At 42.1% G+C, this 21,875-nt stretch overlaps 1 protein-coding gene across 3 annotated transcripts in view; it reads right to left on the bottom strand.

The window, feature by feature from the left end:
* Positions 1-394: 394 nt before the first annotated feature.
* Positions 395-21,875, bottom strand: part of LOC111139766 (zinc finger protein 268) — a 33,827-nt gene continuing 12,346 nt past the window's right edge. The window contains exons 2-5 of one of the 3 annotated variants that reach the window (XM_022492138.1): positions 20,838-21,038; positions 8,324-8,450; positions 7,920-8,012; positions 395-3,076 (exon numbers count right to left, since the gene is read on the bottom strand). In XM_022492138.1, coding sequence (XP_022347846.1) covers positions 639-3,076; positions 7,920-8,012; positions 8,324-8,450; positions 20,838-21,038 — 2,859 coding nt within the window. In that variant the 3' untranslated portion in view covers positions 395-638. Of the gene's footprint in view, positions 3,077-7,919; positions 8,061-8,323; positions 8,451-13,974; positions 13,996-20,837; positions 21,039-21,875 lie in introns of those variants that run through there. The other 2 variants (XM_022492137.1, XM_022492139.1) reach the window with 2 other exon arrangements.

Genomic DNA, 21,875 nt, shown 5'->3' with positions numbered 1-21,875 from the left:
ATGGTTCCTCACCTGTACAAGCTTTAAAAAGCATATGACTTAGGGCACCTGGGTGGCTCCATGGGTTAAAGCCTCTGCCTTTGGCTCAGGTCATGATCTTGGGGTCCTGGGATCGAGCCCTACATCAGGTTCTCTGCTCGGCGGGGAGCCTGCTCCCCCCTCTCTCTCTGCCTACTTGTGATCTGTGTCAAATAAATAAATAAAATTTATTTTTTTTAATATTTTATTTATTTGATAGAGATCACAAGTAGGGAGAGAGGCAGGCAGAGAGAGAGGGAAGAAGCAGGCTCCCCGCTGAGCACAGAGCCCGATGCAGGGCTCGATCCCAGGACCCTGAGATCATGACCTGAGCCAAAGGCAGAGGTTTTAACCCACTGAGCCACCCAGCCGCCCCAATAAAATCTTTTTTAAAAAAAAGGTATGACTTGCTGCTGAAAACTTCCACGGGGTTCACTTTCATAACATTCCTGTGTGCATTTACTGGGGGTGGGGTGGGGAGGGTATGTGTAAAAAGCAGCTTTCTGTGGGTGTCCCTGTCCATGCAGTGCATTCACAGGTTTCTATTCAGTATTAGTTTCCTGGTGTACAATGAGATGATCTCACGGAGTTTCTCTTCTATATGAATTTGCTGGTATTTCCTATGAGTTGACTTTCGGAAGAAAATTTCTTACATTTAACTCATCAACATGTTTTTCGTCTACATGAGTTCTCTGATGCATAATGAGCTGTGACTTCCAACAAAAGGCTTTTCCACATTCAGTGCATTTACAGGGTTTCTCTCCCGTGTGAGTCCTCTGATGCGCACTGAGGATAGACTTCTGAGAGAAGGTTTTCCCACATTCATCGCATCCATAGGGCTTCTCCCCTGAATGAGTTCTCTGATGTACAATGAGCTGAGATTTCCTAATGAAAGCCTTCTCACATTCACTGCATTCATAGGGTTTCTCTCTTGTGTGCATTCTCTGATGTACAATGAGCCGTAACTTTCCACTGAAGGATTTCTCACACTGGCTACATTTATAAGGGCTTTCCCCTGCGTGAGTTCGCTCATGTACAATGAGTAGTGACTTCCAAATGAACGCCTTCCCACATTTGTTACATTCATATGGTTTCTCTCCTGAATGAGTTCGCATGTGTATAATGAGATAGGACTTGCTACTAAAGGCTTTCCCACAGTCACTGCATCCGTAAGGTTTTTCCCCTGCATGAGTTCGCTGATGGGAAATGAGCTGATCTTTCCTGTTGAAGGCTTTTCCACACTCGCTGCATTCATAGGGATTTTCCCCTGTGTGGATTCTCTGATGCACAATGAGCTGTGAATTGAAACTGAAGGATTTTCCACATTCATTGCACTCATGTGGTTTCTCTCCTGTGTGAGTCCTCATATGGATAATGAGGTATGACTTGCTCCTGAAGGCTTTGCCACACTCACTGCATCCATAGGGTTTCACTCCAGTGTGACTTCTCTGATGCACAATGAGCTGCGACTTCAAGCTGAAGGCTTTCCCACACTGATTACATCCATATGGTTTTACGCCAGTGTGTGCTCCCTGATGTACAATGAGCTGCGACTTGAAAGTGAAGGCTTTTCCACATTCACTACAACCATACGGTTTCTCCCCTGTATGGGTTCTCTGGTGTACAATAAGGTTTGACTTTGTATTAAAGGCTTTGCTACAGTCGCTGCATTCAAAGGGTTTCTCTCCCGTGTGAGTTCTCTGATGTATAATGAGCTGCGACTTCAAACCGAAAGTCTTCCCACAGTCACTGCATTCATAGGGCTTCTCCCCAGCATGGGTTCTCTGGTGTGAAATGAGCTGGTATTTCCGACTGAAGGCTTTCCCACATTCATGGCACTCATAGGGACTCTCTCCTGTGTGAATTCTCTGATGTATAATGAGTTGTGAATTGAAACTAAAGGCTTTCCCACAGTCACTGCACTCATGGAGTTTCTCGCCTGTGTGAGTTCTCATATGGATAATGAGGTACGACTTGCTCCTGAAGGCTTTGCCACATTCACTGCATACATAAGGTTTCATTCCTGTGTGACTTCTCTGATGCACAATGAGCTGCGACTTCAAGCTGAAGGCTTTTCCACACTGGACGCACCCATAGGGCTTTACTCCTGTGTGAAGCCCCTGATGTACAATGAGCTGCGACTTGAAAGTGAAGGCTTTTCCACATTCACTACAACCATAGGGCTTCTCCCCTGTATGGGTCCTCTGATGTACCATAAGGTTTGACTTTGTATTAAAAGCTTTCTGACATTCGCTACATTCAAAGGGTTTCTCTCCTGTATGAATCCTCTGATGTATAATGAGCTGTGACTTCAAACCGAAAGTTTTCCCACATTCACTACAACCATAGGGTTTCTGTCCTGAATGAGTTCTCTGGTGTGAAACGAGCTGGTCTTTCCTACTGAATACTTTCCCACACTCGCAGCACTCATAGGGACTCTCTCCTGTGTGGATTCTCTGATGTATAACAAGTTGTGAATTGAAACTGAAGGCTTTCCCACAGTCACTGCACTCATGGAGTTTCTCTCCTGTGTGAGTTCTCTGATGGACAGTGAGGTAGGACTTGCTGCTGAAGTCTTTCCCACATCCCTCACATTTGTAGGGTTTCTCTTCTACATGAGTTCGTTGATGCACTGCAAGGTAGGACTTACTGCTGAAGGTCTTCCCACAAAAACTGCATTTGAAAGGTTTTCCTTCTATGTACGTTTGTTGGCATATGAGTTGTGACTTCTTGTTGACAATTTTTCCAGATTCATTACTTTCACTGTATTTTATTCCAATAACAGTTTGCTCATGTTTAGAATGGTGGAATGATTCCCTATATGCATGAAACTCATTAGGATCATTCTTTCCAGCGTGATTACTATTGAAATCTGTATTATATTTAAAACTCATTCCGCGTGTAACATATTTATGAAGGTTTTGTCCTGAAGAAACATAATTTGTACTAAGAAGGCACAGTTTTCCAAATGTAGTACATTCGTAGCCTTTTGCCATACTTTCCAGCTTGCCTTGATTTTCCTGATGCCATTCCATACGATCAATTTCCCCGACTTTTTCTAGCAATGAAAACAGTTGTCTGTTAAAAATAACATGAACCTGGCAGAGCATAAAATTACCTTAAAAATGCCATGTCAAGAGAGTATACTTTTAGTTTCATATATTGGCTCTAAATATAAGTAAAACCTCAAGTGTAAATGTGCCAAAACTCCTGGCCAGGGAGAACAAATAAAACGAAAAATGAAGACAGGCACAGAAAACTGACAATGACTCGGGATGGGTTTTAAGTTTTAAAATGTTGGTAAAGAAGGTAACATAGGCACAAGTAAAAATAAGAAAGATAAACCAGTTGGAAGGCATCTCAGCATTATACTCTTTCAACAAATAATTGCTGAATCCCTATTATGTGCCAAACACTGTGCTGAACTTAGAAGAAACTCAGAAAACACTGCAAACCAATTTATAGTCCTCTTGGGAATGAAGTTCTACTGCATACCCAAATACATGAAAATAAACACACACACTAAAAAATCAGTGTGATGTTTCAGAACACTGAGGACAAGCAGCAGGGAATAAAGTTTCCAGAGAAACCCAAAAAACTGTTTTGTATAAAGGATCAAAGTGAGAACAGCATCTGTCTTTAATCTAATGACATCAGCATCATTAGGGGACAAAACACAGAGCATTCAGAAGCATAAACCTCTTCAGAGACACAGGTCTCCAATTCTATGTTACATGCACTCTTTCACAGGAAGCTTCTCAAAGAGGTGCTCCAAAAAAACAAACTAAGAAAAAAGATGACACAGAATAAATATGGAAAATAAAATCTAAAAGGAGACTCCAGGATAAAACACTGTAGTACAGCCTGGGTATGAGGTCAACTAGGGTCGCTGAAGCACAACAAGGGACAACGAAGCGACCTCATCAGGAAGAGACAGAATCATTAATGCAGCTGAACATAGCACAGGGGTTCGACAAATACACGAATGGTAAGAAGAGAGAAAACTCAGCAGGCAAATAGAACAACTCAAAAGAAAAAAATGATGTGTGAACAAAAATTAGCCATTGCATAGCTGCATGATTCACCTGTGAATAGGAATGACATAGTCATAAAGATGTAAAAACTGAAGACTGATCTAACAGGAGTCCCCATTCTGGGAGAGCAGCCATAGCGAATGCCACATAGCAGGCACCAGCTCACAGTGCACGGACACCCTGGTTGGGCAAGCTGTGCAAGGACTTCCTGCTGTGGCAGTGGCCTGGTAAGGCCTCGGTTCTGCTCTCTGAGCACAGTTCCCTTTTCCGTTGTCTTCTGTGGCTACACTCAAGATGGTTGTTTGGGGCAGGGAGGCGCCTGGATGGCTCAGTAGGTTAAAGCCTCTGCCTCCGGCTCGGGTCATGATCTCAGGGTCCTGGGATCGAGCCCCATATCAGGATCTCTGCTCAGCAGGGAGCCCGCTTCCCCCAATTCTCTCTCTCTGCCTGCCTCTCTGCCTACTGTGCTCTCTGTCTGTCAAATAAATAAATAAATAAATAAAATCTTAAAAAAAAAAAACGATGGTTGTTTGGGATAATACTATTCTATAGCTTCACAATCTGAATTCTGTCAGTACAAGTGGAATTTCCAGGGATTACTGTTGAACCACAGCCAGTAATCATCTTCAATCATGGTTAAATAATATTTAAGCATAGAAAATTCTGTCTTCCATTCATTGGCTTTGGTATCATTTCCTGATTTCTATAATTCTCTGAAATTTCCCTTAAGATACCAACCATAATATCATTATCTGCCATTATTGTTGCAAAGAGAATGCTCAACAGAAAATGTGTTAAGGTTTCCTAGGAAATCAAGATGACAGAACTGTGGCTAACCAGGGGAAGTAGGAGGGTTATGGTTCCAGCCACAGAAGGGTTACCGGGTAGAGTGTTAGGACAGATTTAGTGTCCATGAGCTCTGAAAGTCTACAGGGATAAGACTATTAGCCAAACACATGAGCAAATCTGATTCCCAGGCAAAGATTTGTTGCTCTCTGGCCTATTTTCTTCTTGATGGAAACATTTCTGAGTTTAGAACCACAGAACAGCCAGTAACACTCCCTCTCAAGCTATCATGATAGTCCAAAGTTCCCATGAAAGTCCAAAGTTCCCAACGTTCATTTCTCAGGGCATCTAGGAGAAGGTAACTCCCCAACTTGGGAACTTGTGCTTGGGAAAATATAATTTGGAGACTGTCCACAAAATGAAGAGGGATCAGATTTGAGAGGCAGGAAAACCTGGAATGAGATATAAAGGTCCTCTGATCTGCCATCTCCAAGCCCGACTTGCTGCCATGTTCTGTTCATGCTCTTTCCTATTTGTTGCTTTGGTCAGCATATTATACTTGAGGACGTCTAGATTGGGTCTACCATTCTCTCCTGGTCAGCCTCCAAATACTTGACATTGTGCCCGAGGACCGAGTCCTGGGTCTTGTTGCTGCTCCACTGTCTCATTCTGGCTTTTGGGTTCTGTCGTCAGCAGCATTCTGTTCACCCTGCCCCCCTCGGTGTTCTACTCCCCAGGAAAAACCCCCTTCATCCCCTTTGGCTCTTTATTATGGTATCCGCTTCCGTATTTCAAAATAACCAGCTTATTCTACTGCACATTGATTTTTCCCCCAGTGATGATTATTCAGAATAACAGTGCGGCGAGTTCATTCTCCTTCACCACCCCCTTCTTCCACACTCCCCAGGATACACACACTGTCTCTTCTTATACCCTAGTCACTCTACTGGAAGTTATTTCATTGGGGTTAGCTCTTCAGATTTTTTTTCAATGTTTTCTACACTACACGTGTCTCTCCCACTCTGGACTTGTCTGGCTGGTTGCACATAAATAACTTATCTTTAACTCCACATTACCAGATGTTACCTGTGAACGAGGATCCAAGACTTCCACTAATATAGCACAAATGGGAAACAGGAATGGTGGAATATGTTTGAAGACGTACGGACTGGAAGGAGAGTCTGACTGGAAGCCGCCCGGCCAAAGAGGCAGATGAAGGCCGCCAGCGCCACCTCCAACGATCCCTCCTCCCTTGTCCTGACTGGCAGAAACCTGACTTTTCCTCCAAACCCATCCTTAAGGCCATGTGCTTCATTCAGGGAAATGGGGACCCTTCTCCACTGCTACCTCTACCCCCACCCCAGAAGATGAAGCACCACTTATCTGAGCCAACAGTGCCGGGCCCATTTCCCTTGCCAGAGTCTTCTGCAGACAGGGACCTGGGATAAAAACCTAGCCCACCAAGCACAAGTTTGCTGAGACTTCCTGGAATAGGCTTTACCACCTGATTAGAAAGAAAGAGCCATGTGGGAAAAGCAGTTCTTCTTGTTCTCCTGGCCACTGGTATATCTGCAGGTGTTGGCTGGAACGGTCACAGCCATCAGTGACCAGGAGGGGAGTGAACCTGAAGAAAATGCTGGGGTACACAGAATGGCAGGGCAGAGATGGGCCTTTGGTGACTTACCGAATCGCTTAGTCACCCCTACAGCTGCCCCACTTCAGGACTTTTTGTGATGTGTTGTAATAAATAACTGCTGTTTCATAGGCTGATTTAGGATTAATCAGAAATGCAGCTGAAGCAATCCTAACGATACAAAGACTAATGGATCCATTACGCCTGTGACAGAGCAGCCACGTCAGGGAAATCTATCCTACAGCAGTATCAAGACGAACAAAAGGAGGAAGATGTGTACATTTGGTTAATAAATAGAATGATCAAGAAATGAGATACTGGGGACGCCTGGGTGGCTCAGTTGGTTGGACGACTGCCTTCAGCTCAGGCCATGATCCTGGAGTTCCGGGATCGAGTCCCGCATCAGGCTCCCGGCTCCGCAGGGAGTCTGCTTCTCTCTCTGACCTTCTCCTCACTCATGCTCTCTCTCACTGTCTCTCTCTCAAATAAATAAATAAAATCTTTAAAAAAAAAAAAATGAGATACTGGCCTTGTTCTGGGTGGGAACTGGGACCATGGGGACCTTAAAAGACTTCTTCTTAGAAAACCAAAATATTAAGAGATATCAACAACCCTAGTGAAGAAAATTGTGTATAAAGGAGATTTACGCTGACTCTCCAGTGCCAAGAGAAAGAGCTATAAGCAGAGCAGAAAGAATAAAGAATGAGAAAGGTGAGAAGAAAGTTCGATGTAGCTACTGAGCAATGCGACAAACAATTCCAGTTTCTGAAAATGAGACAAAGGAGTGGCACATGCAGGGAAGATGCCCGGTACCAAAGGCCAGATGAAACAGGGACAGGCTTCCAATTACCAAAAGAGAAAAATAGCTCAAATCTTCAGAATGGATGTCTTCCAAGGTTACAATATGTAGAAAAGTAGTGACTATGAAAAGTGCCTTTGGACTCAAAGGGGAGAACAAGAGAAGCCAGTAAAGCATGGAAAGAACACGCACTTGGTCATGCAATGTGTGAGTGGGTTCTGTGGGTGTCCCATGAGGGAGGCGGAGGGCTCGAGAGAGGGTAACTAATATCCAGGGGGCAGGAGTGCACTTGGAAGGGACAGTGATGACTTCTAGTAGATCTGAAGGACAGGAAAGGACACTGGGACTATGGTTGTTGATTGTAAGTGTAAAAGATTTTAAAAATATAATTTAAAAGAAAGAAGGTAGAAGGAAGAGTGAAAGTCACACCAAGAGAGATACAGAGAAAAAGCCTGTTCAACTGCATAACAAAATGAGTCTACTCTCCTGGGAAAGTACGCAGGAAACAGAGAATGCCACAGAAAAAGAGATGAACTATGAAAGAATGGTTATGAACAAGACAGAAAGTACAAACATGAGGTGAATGTCACGTCGGAATTCACATCAATTCTGAAAAGGAAGAAAAGATCTAAATATCCTCATCGCTCACCTGGATGGCCTTGACTTGGGATTTGGGCCAGCATCATCCACGGTTCTTCTTGTTCCAACGTGAAGATGATGTCGGGTTTGCTGTCTTGATACCCTATGAATGTAAAATCACAAACAACCTGGACCAAAACTATCTCGAACCCTGTTCACGAAGGGAGAAAAGTCACGAAGTTCACGAAGGGGGTAGAGTTTTGAGGCAGCATAATAAAGCTGCCCTTCTGTCCCATGGCAAAGTTTTCAACTAGCATATTCCGATGCCAAAAGGAGACTAAGAAAATCTGGCCTTGAAATATAAATCCCAAATCACTAAGAACATTGCAAAAGCCAAAAGCCACCCAGCTTTCAGCAACCAAGAAGGGGAAGCCTGGAGATTAGACACAGTCCTTTCGGGGAGGGAGTTCCTACCCAGGGACACCAGGTTGCTGTAGTTCTCCAGCATCACACTCCGGTACAGGTGCTTCTGGGAGGGGTCCAGCAGCCGCCACTCTTCCCAGGTAAAGTCCACAAACACATCCACGAATGACAATGGTCCCTGAAAGAGCATATTCCTATTCAATCTCCACTTCTTTCCTGAGTTTCTGGGAAACAACAAGCTACCTAGGATGTCCACTGTTTATATTCTACTTTGTGAAGAAAGCAAAAATTTATTGAAAACATTCCATCAATGTATATTCAATCAGTCAGCCTTTCACTGAACATGTGAGAAGAGCAGGCGCCAGAGAGTGAGCGAGGTCCAGGTGACAGAACTTGAATGAAGGGACATCTGGGTGGCTCAGTCATTTAAGTGTCCATCTCTTGATTTCAATCACGTCATGATCTCAGGGTTTTGGGATCAAGCCTCGTGTCGGGCTTCACGCTCAGTGGGGAGTCTGCTTGAGGATTCTCTTTCCCCATTTCCCTCTGCCCCTCCCCCTGCTTGTGGGCTCTGTCTCTCTCGCAAATAAAATAAATCCTTAAAAAAAAACTTGAATGAAACACAATCCTGTCCACAAGAAGTGTTCACCACTGCAAAGAAAAGCGAACTTAAACATCTGTGAATGCAACTGGGACTCAAAGAAGCTAAGACAAAAGAACACACAGAGTATAACAAGGGCACAAAGACGGAAGCAGTGATGCTATTCATTATAGAGACATCTTCGAATATTTATCCTAGGAACCATCTACACACAATAACCAACTGTCCCAGGTTACCCAGGACTAAGGGATTTCCCTAGACATGGGACCTTTGGTGCTAAAGGCAGACCAGCTACAGGCCAACAGGAACAGCTGGTCACCCTCCTTCTGCAACATGGCCTTAGCTCCAGCTGCCCAGTATTCAAGAAGTGCAGGTGACATAAAAAAGGATGAAAGACACTCCTGCCTGAGAGAAGTGTTTAGCATTGCAGAAGAAAGAAAAGTTTAAAACATACAAACACAACAGGAGATTAGAGAAGCTAAGATGAACAACAGAGAGAGTAAGACAGGGGCACAAAGGAGGAAGCCAGCAATGCCACGGGACGTGTCAGGCTGAATCTGTGAAAGGGTACTGCGGGAACAGCCACTGTGAGAGAAGACGTGCCAAACCTTCAGTGGCAAGAAAGCGCAAAAGCTCTAAGTAGCAGCCAATTTGTGGGGCAAATGATCTGAATAAGAAGATAAACAGATGGCAAATAAGCATATGAAAGACATTCAACATCATATATCATTAGAGAATTGCAAATGAATCACACACCATTACACACTTATTAGAATGGCTGACGTTGTAAAAATAGTAATACCACCACCAAATTTCATGAAAGACATGAACATAAACATCCAAGAAGCTCAAAAGAATCCAACAAAGATGAACTCAAAGGAATCCATGACCTTTGGAATGACCATGGCCAAAGGAATCCAAGACCTATCAAGTTTTCTACAAAGACAAAGAGAAGATCTCGAAAGCATCAAAGAAACAATCTGTCACACACAAGGGATCCTCAGTAAGTTTATAATCAGATTTCTCATCAGAATCTTTGGATGCCTGAAGGCAATGGACCCATATATTCAAAGAGCTAAAAGAAACAAAATTGTCAACCAAAAATCCTGTGCCTGTCAAAACTGTCCTTCAGAAGAAGGGGGGGAAATTATGACATTCCCAGAAAAACAAAAGGGAGTTTATTACCCCTAGACTTGCCTGAAAGAAATGTTCAAGGGAGTCTTACAGGTGAAACAGAAGGACACTATAAAATAATTCAAAGCTGTATGAGGAAATAAAGATCTTAATAAAGGTAGATACATGGACAATGATAAAAGACAGTATTACTTTAACTTTGGTTTCTAACCCCACATTTTGTCTTCTTACATAATTATATGAGACTAACGCATTTAAAATAGCTTGTGTTTAGGGGCATGCAATGTACAAAGATGTAATTTTGTGACATCAGTCACCAAAATGGGTGGGGACAGAACTGTAGAGGAGCAGAATCTTTGTAGAGTAACAAAGTTAAGCTGGTATAATTTCAAATAAGAATGCTGTAACTTCAGGAAGCTGAACATAATCCCTGATAACCACAAAGAAAATATCTATATAATTTACACAAAAGGAAGTAAGAAAGGAATTTAGATATTTAACTACAAAAAGGAAATTAAACACAAAACAAGACAGTAATATAGGGACTGAGAGACCAAAAAAAGCTATAAGGTATAGAGGATTCAGATAGAATGAAAGAAGTAAGTCCCTCCTTATCAGTAATTACTTTAAGTGTAAATTGATGAAACTCTCATATCAAATACAGAGATTGGCAGAATGCCTTAAAAACCATGACCCAACTATAAGTTGTCTAAAAGAGACTCACTTCAGATCCAAAGATTAAAAAAAAAAAAAAAAAAAAAAAAAAAAAAGATTGAAAGTGAAAGAATGGATAAAGATCTTTCACATGAACAGTAACCAAAAGAGAGCAGGGAGGGTAATACCACCATCAGACACAAGAGACTTCAAATCAGAAAAGGTTATAAGAGGGGGTGTCTGGGGGCACCTGGGTGGCTCAGTGGGTTAAGCCACTGCCTTCGGCTTGGGTCATGATCTCGGGGTCCTGGGATCGAGTCCCGCATCGGGCTCTCTGCTCAGCGGGGAGCTTGCTTCCCTCTCTCTCTCTCTCTCTCTCTCTCTCTGCCTGCCTCTCTGTCTACTTGTGATCTCTCTCTGTCAAATAAATAAATAAAATCTTAAAAAAAAAAAAAGAGGGGGTGTCTGGGTGGCTCAGTTGGTGAAGCATCCACCTTGCGCTCGGGTCACGATCCCAGAGTCCCAGGATTGAGCCCCACATTGGAATCCCTGGTCAGCAAGGAGTCTGCCTCTCCCTCTTCCCCTCACCCCATCGTATCCTCTCTCTTACACTCTCTCTCTCAAATAAATCTTGAAAATAAAAAAATGGTTATGAGACCAAAAGAGACATTATATATTATTAAAGATTTAACACCACAAGAAGCTATAACAATTATAAAGTTATACATGTAATAACAGATTACTGAATTATATGAAGCAAAAACTGACATAATTGAAGGGAGAAAGTTTTATAATGATAATTGGAAATGTCAATATCCCACTCTCAATAATGGATAGAACAATTAGAAGACAAGAAAACAAAACACTAAACACAGCAACTAGATCTAAGAGACATATGCAAAATATTCTACCCAAAAAGAGCATACACGTATTCTTCAAGTGCACATGGGACATTGTACAGGATACACTATGTGTCAGCCCATAAATGAAGTCCCAACAGATTCTAAAGACTAAAGATCAGGGCACCTAAGTGTCTCAGTCGGTTAACCATCTGACTCTTGACTTTGGCTTAGGTCATGATCTCAGGATTATACAGCTGAGTCCTGTGTTGGGTCCACACTGGGCACGGAGCCTGCTTAACATTCTCTCTTCTACTCCCTCTGCCCTTCCCTTACCACTCATGTGCGCTCACTCTCTCATTAAAAAAAAAAAAAAAAGATAAAGATCATACAAAGTATTTTCCCTAAGTAGGATAAAGTTAGAAATCAGTAACAGAAGGGAAAACATTGAAAAATCACAAAATCAGAGAAATTAAACAACATATCTTAACCAACAGATCAAAGAAGAAATCAAAAGGTGAATTAGTAAATACTTATTAGATCTGAATGAAAACAAAACCCAACATACCAAAACTCATAGGATGCAACAAAAAGCAGTGTTAAGGAGAAATTTTACTAGATGAATAAAGAGTACACTAGAGGAAGCAAAAAACAGATCAGTGATCTGGAGGACAGAGTAATGGAAATCAAGCTGAACAGCAAAGAGAAAAAAGAATAACGCAAAATGAAAAAAGACAGGGAACTCAGCAACACCATCAAGAGTAGTTAACATTTGCATTATATGGATCCCAGAAGGAAAACACAGAGAAAAGGAAGCAGAAAATTTATTTGAAGAAATAATAGCTGAAAACGTCCTGAATCTGGAGAAAGGAACAGAAATCCAGATCCAGGAGGCACAGAGAACCCCCAACAAAATCAACCCAAGGAGGTCCACACCAAGACGTGTAGTAACTAAAATGGCAAAAAAGCAGTAGTAAAACAGCAAGAGGAAAGAAAGCAGTTAAATACAAGGGAAACCCATTAGATTATCAGCTGATTTTTCAGCAGAAACTTTGCAGACCAGAAGAGAGTGCCATGATGGGCGCCTGGGTGGCTCAGTGGGTTGAGCCTCTATCTTCAGCTCAGGTCATTATCCCAGGGTCCTGGGATTGAGTCCCACATTGGGCTCTCCACTCAGCAGGGAGCCTGCTTCCTCCTCTCTCTGCCTGCCTCTCTGCCTACTTGTGATCTGTCACATAAATAAATAAAATCTTTAAAAAAAAAAAAAAAAAAAGGAGAGAGAGTGCCATGGTATATTCCAAGTGCTAAAAGAAAAAACCTCCAGCCAAGAATACTCTATCCAGCAAGCCTATCATTCAAAAAAAGAAAGATAATGAGTTTTCCAAACAAAAGTTAAAGGAATTTGTGACCACTAAACCAGCCCTGCAAGAAATACTAAAGAGGACACTTGAGTGGAAAGGAAAGACCTAAGAAGGAGTAAGAAAAGCAGGAAGCAAAAAAGCAGTATAAATAACCATCTCTATAAAATCTGTGAAGGAACTCACAAAATAAAAGGATGTGAAGTATGACACCATATACCTAAAATGTGTGGACAGGGGGGAGGGAACCAAGGGTTCAAACTTAAGCAACCATCAACTTAATACAGACTGCCATATGCGTAAGATGTTATATTCAAACCTAATGGTAACCACAAATCAAAAACCACTAATACGAAAAAAAAAAAAAATAAAGAGAAAGGAATCTAAGCAGTATCACTAAAGAAAGCCAATAAGCCATGAGAGAAGACAGCAAGAAAAGGAACAGAAAAGAACTATAAAACAAGTGAGAAATGATGGTAAGTACAAATCTAACAATAATTACTTCCAACGTAAACAGACTAAATGCTTGAACCCAAAGACACAGAATGACGGAACGGGTAAGAAAGCAGTACCCGTCTATGTGCTGCTGATAAGAGGCTCATTTTTAACCTGAAGACACAGACTGAAAAGGAAGGGCTGGAAAAGCATTTCTCATGCAAACGGACATCAAAAGACCAGGGTACCAATACTTACATCCAGACAAAACAGATTTTAAAACAGACAGTAATAAAAAAAAAAAAAAAGCATGACCGCATATAAGCACAAAGGGAACAGCCCAACAGGAAGATGTAGCTACTGTAAACGCGCACACGGCAGAGCGGCACCCAAAGGCACACAGCTGCGAGGAACGAACAAGCGGAGTCATCAACAGTAACACGGTGACAGGAGGAGGTAACTTGCATCAACAGACAGAATATCCAACAAAAAATCAACAAGGAAACAGTGGCTTTGAATGACATGTTGGATCACATGGATCTAACAGATATATTCAGAACATTCCATCATAAAACAGCAGAAAACACATTCTTTTCAAATATACATGGAACATTCCTCAGATAGAGAACATATAAGGCCAAAAAACAAATCTCAACAAATTAAAAAAGATCAAAGTCATACCACGCATCTTTTCTTTTCCTTTCTTTTCTTTTTTCTTTTTTTCTGGAGAGAGAGAGCACAAGAGAGTGCATGAGCTAGGAAGGGCAGAGGGAGACAGACTGTTTTTGTTTTGTTTTGTTTTTAACATTTTTTATTTATTTATTTGACATAGAGAGATCACAAGTAGGCAGAGAGGCAAGCAGAGAGGGCGGGGGGGCGGAGCCGGCTCCCTGCTGGACAGAGAGCCCCATGCGGGACTCAATCCCAGGACCCTGAGATCATGACCTGAGCCGAAGGCAGCGGCTTGAGCCACCCAAGCGCCCCAAGACAGAGACTCTTAAACAGGCTCTACACCCAGCACACAAGCCCAATGCAGGACTCAATCTCACGACCCTGAGATCAAGACCTGAGCCAAAATCAGGAGGTGAACACTCCACTGACTGAGCCACCCAGGCACCCCATCAAGCATCTTCTCCAACTACAATGCTATGAGACTAAAAATCAACCACAAGAAAAAAATCTGGAAAAAAAAAAAGATACATGGATGTTAAATAACATACGAGTATGCAATGAATGTGTCATCCAAGAAATCAAAGAGAAAATTTAAAAATATATGGAGAAAAATGAAAGTGAAAACACAATGGTCCAAAATCTTTAGGATGTACCAGTGTTGTTCTAAGAGGGAAGTTTATATCAATACAGGCCCCACAAGAAACAAGAAAAATCTCAAATAAGCAACCAAACCTTACATAGAACAGAACTAGAAAAAGAAAAAACAAAATCTAAAACCCATAGAAGACGGAAAGTAATACAGATTAGAGCAGAAATAAATGAAACAGAAACTAAAAGAGAAAGAGAGAGGACTCAAATAAAATAAGAAATGAAAAAGGAAAAATAATAACCAACACCACGGAAATACAAAGGATTGTAAGAGAATATTATGAAAGACTATATGCCAAAAAACTGGACAACCTAGAAGAAATGGATAAATTCCTAGACACATATAACCTTCCAAAACTGAATCAGGAAGGAATAGAAAATTTGAACAAAAAACTCCCCAAGAAGCAAAAGTCAAATGTCATTCTCAATGGCCAAAGACTGAAAGCTTTTCCTCTAAGGTAAGGAACATGGCAGGAATGCTGGCTTTCACCACTTCTATTCAACATAGAACTGAAAGTTCTAGCCACAGCCATCTGGCAAGGAAAAAAAATAAGTCTTACAAACTGGAAAGGAAGAAGCAAAATTATCTCTGTTCACAGATGATATGATCCTATATGTAGAAAACTTTAAAGATTAAACACACACAAATGAATTCAGCAAAGTAGCAGCATACAATGTCAAAAATCAGTTGCCTTTCTACACTTGAACAATGATCATTCTGAAAAGCAAATTATGAAAACAATTCCATTTATAATAGCATCAAACAGAATAAATGCTTATCCAAGGAAGTAAAAGACAGAATGAAAACTAGAAGGAGCCTGGATGGCTCAGTGGGTTAATAATCCTCTGCCTTCGGCTCAGGTCATGGTCTCAGGGTCCTGGGATCGAGTCCTACATCAGGCTCTCTGCTCAGCATGGAGCCTGCTTCCCCTTCTCTCTTTCTCTGCCTGCCTCTCTGCCTACTTGTCATCTCTCTCTCTCTCTCTCTCTCTCTCTCTCTGTCAAATAAATAAATAATCTTAAAAAAAAAGAAGAAAACTAGAAAACTTTGCTCAAAGAAATTTTAAAAGATATAAATAAATGGAAAAATTGTGTGTTCATGGACTGGAAGGCTTATCATTAAGATGTCAATACTACTCACAGTGATCTACATATTAGTATAATCCCTGTCAAAATCCCACTGACACTTTTTTTTTTTTTTGCAGAAACAGAAAAGCCCATCCTAAAACTCACATGGAATCTCAAGGAACCCTGAACAGCCAAAACAATATAGAAAAAGAACAAAGCTGAAGGACTCATGTTTCCCTATTTCAACACTTACGACAAAGCTCCAGTAACGATAGCAAAGTAATACTGGCATAAAGACTGACATACAGATCAATGGAATAGAATAGAGAACCCAGAAATAAACCCATGCATATATGATCAAATGACTTTTTTTTTATTTTAAAATATTTTACTCAACAGTTAATACTGATAATAGAAAATAAAACCCCTTGTCAGAATAGTGATTTTAGTTTTCACATCCATAATTATTCAATGGTCAAATGATTTCGAAATGGTGTCAGTACCACACGATGAGGAAGGAAAACATCTCAACAAATGCTGCTGGGAAAACTCAATACCCACAACAAGAATGAAATGCAGTTGGATCCTTACCTAATATCATACGTAAAAACAAACTCTAAAATCTTAGCAAGGTTTTCTGTAGCTATCCACAAGCTCTTTTATAGTTAACATGGAAAGGCGGAGGGAAAAAAATTAGCCAAAACAATTCTGAAGAACAAAGACAAAGTACCCGCAGTAGCCCATTTTAAGATTTCCTGTAAACTCAAGACAGTGTGATGCTGGTGAAAGATCAGACACAAGATGAATGAGACAGCAAGCAGAGCCGAGAAATAGACCCATACAAACCTTGTCTCCTGTTTTTTGTTGTTTTTTTTTTAAACAAAGACATAAAAGCAATTCAATGTATAGAGGAAAATCTTTTCAACAAATGGTGCAGGAACACTTGCACATCCATAGACATAAAAAATAAACCTCAGGGGCACCTGAGTGGCTCAGCTGGTTAAGAGTCTGCCTTTGGGGGCGCCTGGGTGGCTCAGTGGGTTAAAGCCTCTGCCTTTGGCTCAGGTCATGATCCCAGGGTCCTGGGGTCGAGCCCTGTGTCGGGCTCTCCGCTCAGCAGGGAGCCTGCTTCCTCCTCTCTCTCTCTCTGCCTGCCTCTTTGCCTACCTGTGATCTCTGTCAAATAAAATAAATTTAAAAATCTTAAAAAAAAAAAAAAAAAGAGTCTGCCTTTGGCTCAGATCATGATCCCGGGGTCCTGGGATCGAGCTCCGCATCGGGCTCCTTGCTCAGTGGGGAGCCTGCTTCTGCCTCACCCTCTGCCCACCACTCCCCCTACTTGTGCTCGCTCCCTGTCAAATAAATGAATGAAATCATTTTTTAAAATTTTTTAAAAGTAAACCTCAACACATAACCCAACCCTATACAAAATTTAACTAAAAATGGATCATAGACTTAAATGTAAAAGCTAAAACTATAAAAGTCTAGAGAAATACAAGAGAAAATTTGTGTACTTTGGTTTGGGTAGTAAGATTTTATTTTTATTTATTCATTTTGTTCAGCAGGCTTCACTCCCAATGTGGGGCTTAAATTCATGACCCAGAGATCAAGAGTTGCATGTTCTACCAACTGAGCCAAACAGGTGCCCAGGCAATGAGATTTCAGATATAAACTCAATCCATTCCAAAAAATAAAATTGAGAAAACAGAATTTATCAAAATCAAAATACTTGGTCTGTGAAAGTCGGTGTTACAAAAATGAAAAGACAAGCCAGAGACTGGGAGAAAACATTTACACATACTTTTCTGATGAAACACTTGAATCTCAAATAGGTAAAGAACTCTTAAAAATCAATGGCAAGAAAACAACCCAAGTAAAAACTGGGGAAAAGATCAGGCACAGAACAGATACTTCACCAAAGATATTCAGAGAGCAAAATATTAAAGATACTCAATAATACTAGGTATAGGGAAATGCAATTTAAAACCACAATGTAAAACCACTTCACACGTACGAGTATGACAAGTTTCACAGACCTGACAATACCAAGCCCTATCCAGGACAAGGAGCAATAGGAACCCTCATTCACTGCTGCTAAGAGCACAGTATCGCACAGCCACTTTGGCAGACAGTTTTTTACAAAGATAAATACACTGTTACCATACAACCCGGCAACCATGCTCCTAGGTATTTACCCAGCTGGTGGGAAAACTCATGTTTACATAAAAACCCATATGACCGAACACTGGGGAGGGTATGTGCTGTGGTGAGTGCTGTGACGTGTGTAAGCCTGATGACTCACAGACCTGTACCCCGGGGCAAATAATATATTCTATGTTAATAAAAATAATTTTTTAAATAATAAAATTTTAAAAACCCATAGATGAATGTTCACAGCATTTGTAATCACCAAAAACTGGAAGCATGTGGATATCAAGACTTACTATAAATAAAGACAGTGTGAGGCTGGCACAAGGCCAGAAAAGCAGACCGTGGAGAGCACGGTGGGATCGCTCGCGTCCAACGGCAACACAAGCAGCCAAGGGCACTGCCGGGAAGACCAGTTACCACGGAAACCAGCATCCAGAACCGAAAACCAGCAGAACAAGAAGAGGCCTGCAGAGGTCTAAGACTGATTAAACTCCTTTAACGATTCATAATACATATTCGAGAGTGAGAGAGAACATGGAGTAGAGGGAGGGGCGCAGGAAGGAGAGAGAATCTTAAGCAGCTTCCGTGCTGAGTGTGGAGCCTGACGCAGGGCTCAATCCCACCACCCTGAGATTGTGACCTGCGCCAAACCTGAGTCACTTAACCTGCTGAACCACCCGGGCACCCCTGATTAAACTGCTTTAACAAGGGAAGATTTTGCCACACACCACCAGACTCCTCAGATGCTGACTCGTTCATGTCCGAACGTATCAGAAAGGCAACCGCCTCCGCAGGCTCTGCCCAAGCGACCTCTGAGCGGAACAGCCTCTCCACAGCTTGAACACAGTCAGAAGCACGTGGCAAGAGCGACCAGACCGGACCATGTCCTCAGCCCAACTCATGGACACTCGTGGACAGACTTCGCATTTGGTTTGTTCAGCTCTTACCCCTTGCTACCTCTGTTTGTTGCGCGACTTTGTACGATGCTTTGCTCTGTGTGAAGTGTCTGAAGCCACATTAAGTGAAATAGCATTGAGTCTGAAATCCTGAACTGCTTCACGATTTTGTTAACCTTGTTTTGTAACTGAAGAAACCAGACACAGCTCATGTGCACCTTGTGCACACACACGTGCTGTGTGTCACAGCACGCTCGTGACACCGACCGAACGGAAGAAAGAGTAAGGAAACCACACCACACGCATGGACGCCTGACACATGACAAAGGCAGCACTGCTGGGCCAGAGGCAGAAACCAATCGCTTCACTGGAATCAGGACAGGTGGACAGCTCTGTGAAAAAAATAAATCTTGACTTCTACTCACACGAACATAAAAATTCATTCTAGATATATTATAAATCTCAGTGTGAAAGGTAAAATAATAACAAAGAAAAACATCTTCCTGAGCTTCAGGTAAGAAAAAAGCACTTAAATTGGACACAAAAAGCACAAGCAATAAAAAAAAATGTATAAATCAGAATAAATTAAAATGAGAAATATCTGTTCATCAAAAGAGCACTAACGGAATGAAAAGGGAAGCAAAACAAAAAAATATTGAACAAGAGTTAATGCTATTCATACTGAAATATTTAGATGAAGCAGGATGATATCTGAAATATATTAAGAAATGCACCAAAAATAAGATGGCTTAAAGGATGCAAAGAGAGACAGAGACAAAGGCAGATACTGTGATAGCGCAAGTACAGGAAAATGTCAATGGCAGATTCTGGGTGATGGGTACACAGAGGTCCACCAACATCCTTTCGACCTTGCCCTCTGTTTGAAAATTTCTGTAACACAGTATTAGAGGTAAAAGAAGCACCCCGAGTAAAATTTGAAAATGGATTTGGTATCAAGTAAGTTTTGAACTTTGATGTGCATGAATCACTGAATCCTGTGAAAATGAAAAGTCAATTATAACAGGATTGACGTGGGACATGGTATTCTGCATTTCTTTCTTTTTTTTTAAAGATTTTATTTATTTATTTGACAGACAGAGACACAGCGAGAGGGAACACAAGCAGGGGAATTGGGAGAGGGAGAAGCAGGCTTCCCGCAGAGCAGGGAGCCCGATGCGGGGCTGGATCCCAAGACCCTGGGATCATGACCTGAGCCATACCCAGCCGCTTACTGACTGAGCCACCCAGGTGCCCTGATATTCTGCATTTCTAACAAGCTTCCAGAACACAAAAAAATCCATGTAAACCAGTAAGAAAAAGACAGAAAAACCAAAGGCAACTAAATGTCAAATAAAAATCACAAAAGGTATTCATTCTCTTTAGCTAGCAGGAAATGCAAATTAAACCCATGAAGAGACACCACCACCATACCACCACAACAATGGCTCAAATGCAAAAGACTAACAATAGAAATTGTTGGCCACGAACTTAAAGCAAGCGGAACCCACAAATACTGCTCTCCTAGCATGAGTTGTAAATAGAAGAGGACGGGTATGTAATGAAACAAAGTGCTTACTGAGGAACAGAAACAGTAAACCGAGACAAACCTGCCACACCCGGGTGGCTCAGCAGGTTAAGTGTTTGCCTTTGGCTCAGCTCATGATCCCAGGGTCCTGGGACAGAGCCATGGAGCCTGCTTCTCCCTCTGCTGCTCCCCCTGCTTGTGTTCTCTTTCTCTCTCTCTGACAAATAAATAAAATCTTAAAAAAAAAAAAGATAGAGGTGTCACACCATTAACGTAAACTAAAAATGCATATATAGCAATAACAATACATATTTTGTGAACACATACAAACAAAAGAAATCCATGGAAAACAAAGTAATCTGGGGGGTGGGGGGGTTGAAATTGACTACGGGAAATCAGAAAATATGTAAATAAAGACAGATAAGGACCTTACACAGACCCGATGATAAACAGACTTCGAACTAAAAAGTGATTAACTTAGCCCTCTGATGTAAGGAACCCCACCTCTCCCCAACCAAAAAAAAAAAAAGAAAAAAGAGAGAGAGAACTAAAGAATAGCAGGAATAAACAAGCCAACAACTCACCCGAGACTGGGTGGTTTTTTGCTGCTCCTGGGAAATAAACAGCCACTCTAGAACCTGCTCTGTCCTGTGATTCTTGTGTCTTTGCCAGGGTCCTCCAGGGAGAGGCCGGTGGTCAGGGGTCTCTTGACCCAGGACGGCTTCCTGACCTTGCAGCTCTCCGGCTCTGAGGCATGAACTCTCTTGTTCCTGGAGAGGTGGGACCTGCGGGCACAAGAGCAAACTCATGTTAACGACCAGAACTCCCCTAGGCCCCAACCTCAGTCTCCTGTGCTGGAGAACACACTCGCAAGAGGCCGGGCTGGATGTTCTGCTCGCTGTGCTCACCCTCACTGTGGGGCGGACCCCAGTGCAGTGACGACAGTCCTTGCCCCACTTCTGCGCACAGGCACCCAGGAGCCCCGAAGTTGCAGCAGCCACCCTAGGAGTTGAACAACCGCAGGCGATCACTCAAATAGAGAGCGATGACGGCGCTTAGGCCGGGCGTATGCAAGCCACAGATTTCAAATGAGCCACACTGCGTTAGTCTCTTCCCTCGTTATTTAAATGCCCATCAACAAGTCACTTCCTCTCTCGCGTGGAGTCTTACTTTTTGCTGCGGCGAGAACACTGGCACAGGGTGGCATGAGGTAGCAGCGCAGTTTTTTATTCTTCCGAAAATTCCCAATGAATGCAGACAAGCCCAATCACAGTGGTGCAGGAAAAAGCCCAGAGACGTCCACACCAAACCAACACAGTCTAGGCGACAAAGTCTCCTCACAAACATCAAGATATAGGCAGAGGTGACCTCAGAGCACAGGACAGATCCCAGGAGAGAAGAGTGAACGATGAGGGAAGATTCTGATGGGCCACACACTGCAGATCCCCAAAGTCACCAATAATGTGTGCCCCCAATCGGAAGACAATCCCGAAGTCACTAAGTGACCTGATAGCACTATAGCCACCTAAGCACATGGGAATTTGAAAAATGATTTGCAAACAGTCCTTTCCAGACAAAGAGATCTTCGCTCTGAGGGAAAAGTGCTAAAAATCATGCCCAAA

This window comes from Enhydra lutris, unplaced genomic scaffold (assembly GCF_002288905.1).
Source record: "Enhydra lutris kenyoni isolate GAN:26980312 unplaced genomic scaffold, ASM228890v2 scaffoldscaffold117, whole genome shotgun sequence".
Lineage (NCBI taxonomy): Eukaryota > Metazoa > Chordata > Mammalia > Carnivora > Mustelidae > Enhydra > Enhydra lutris.
Note: the sequence above shows the minus strand (reverse complement) of the source record. Positions and strands in the feature narration are given on the sequence as shown.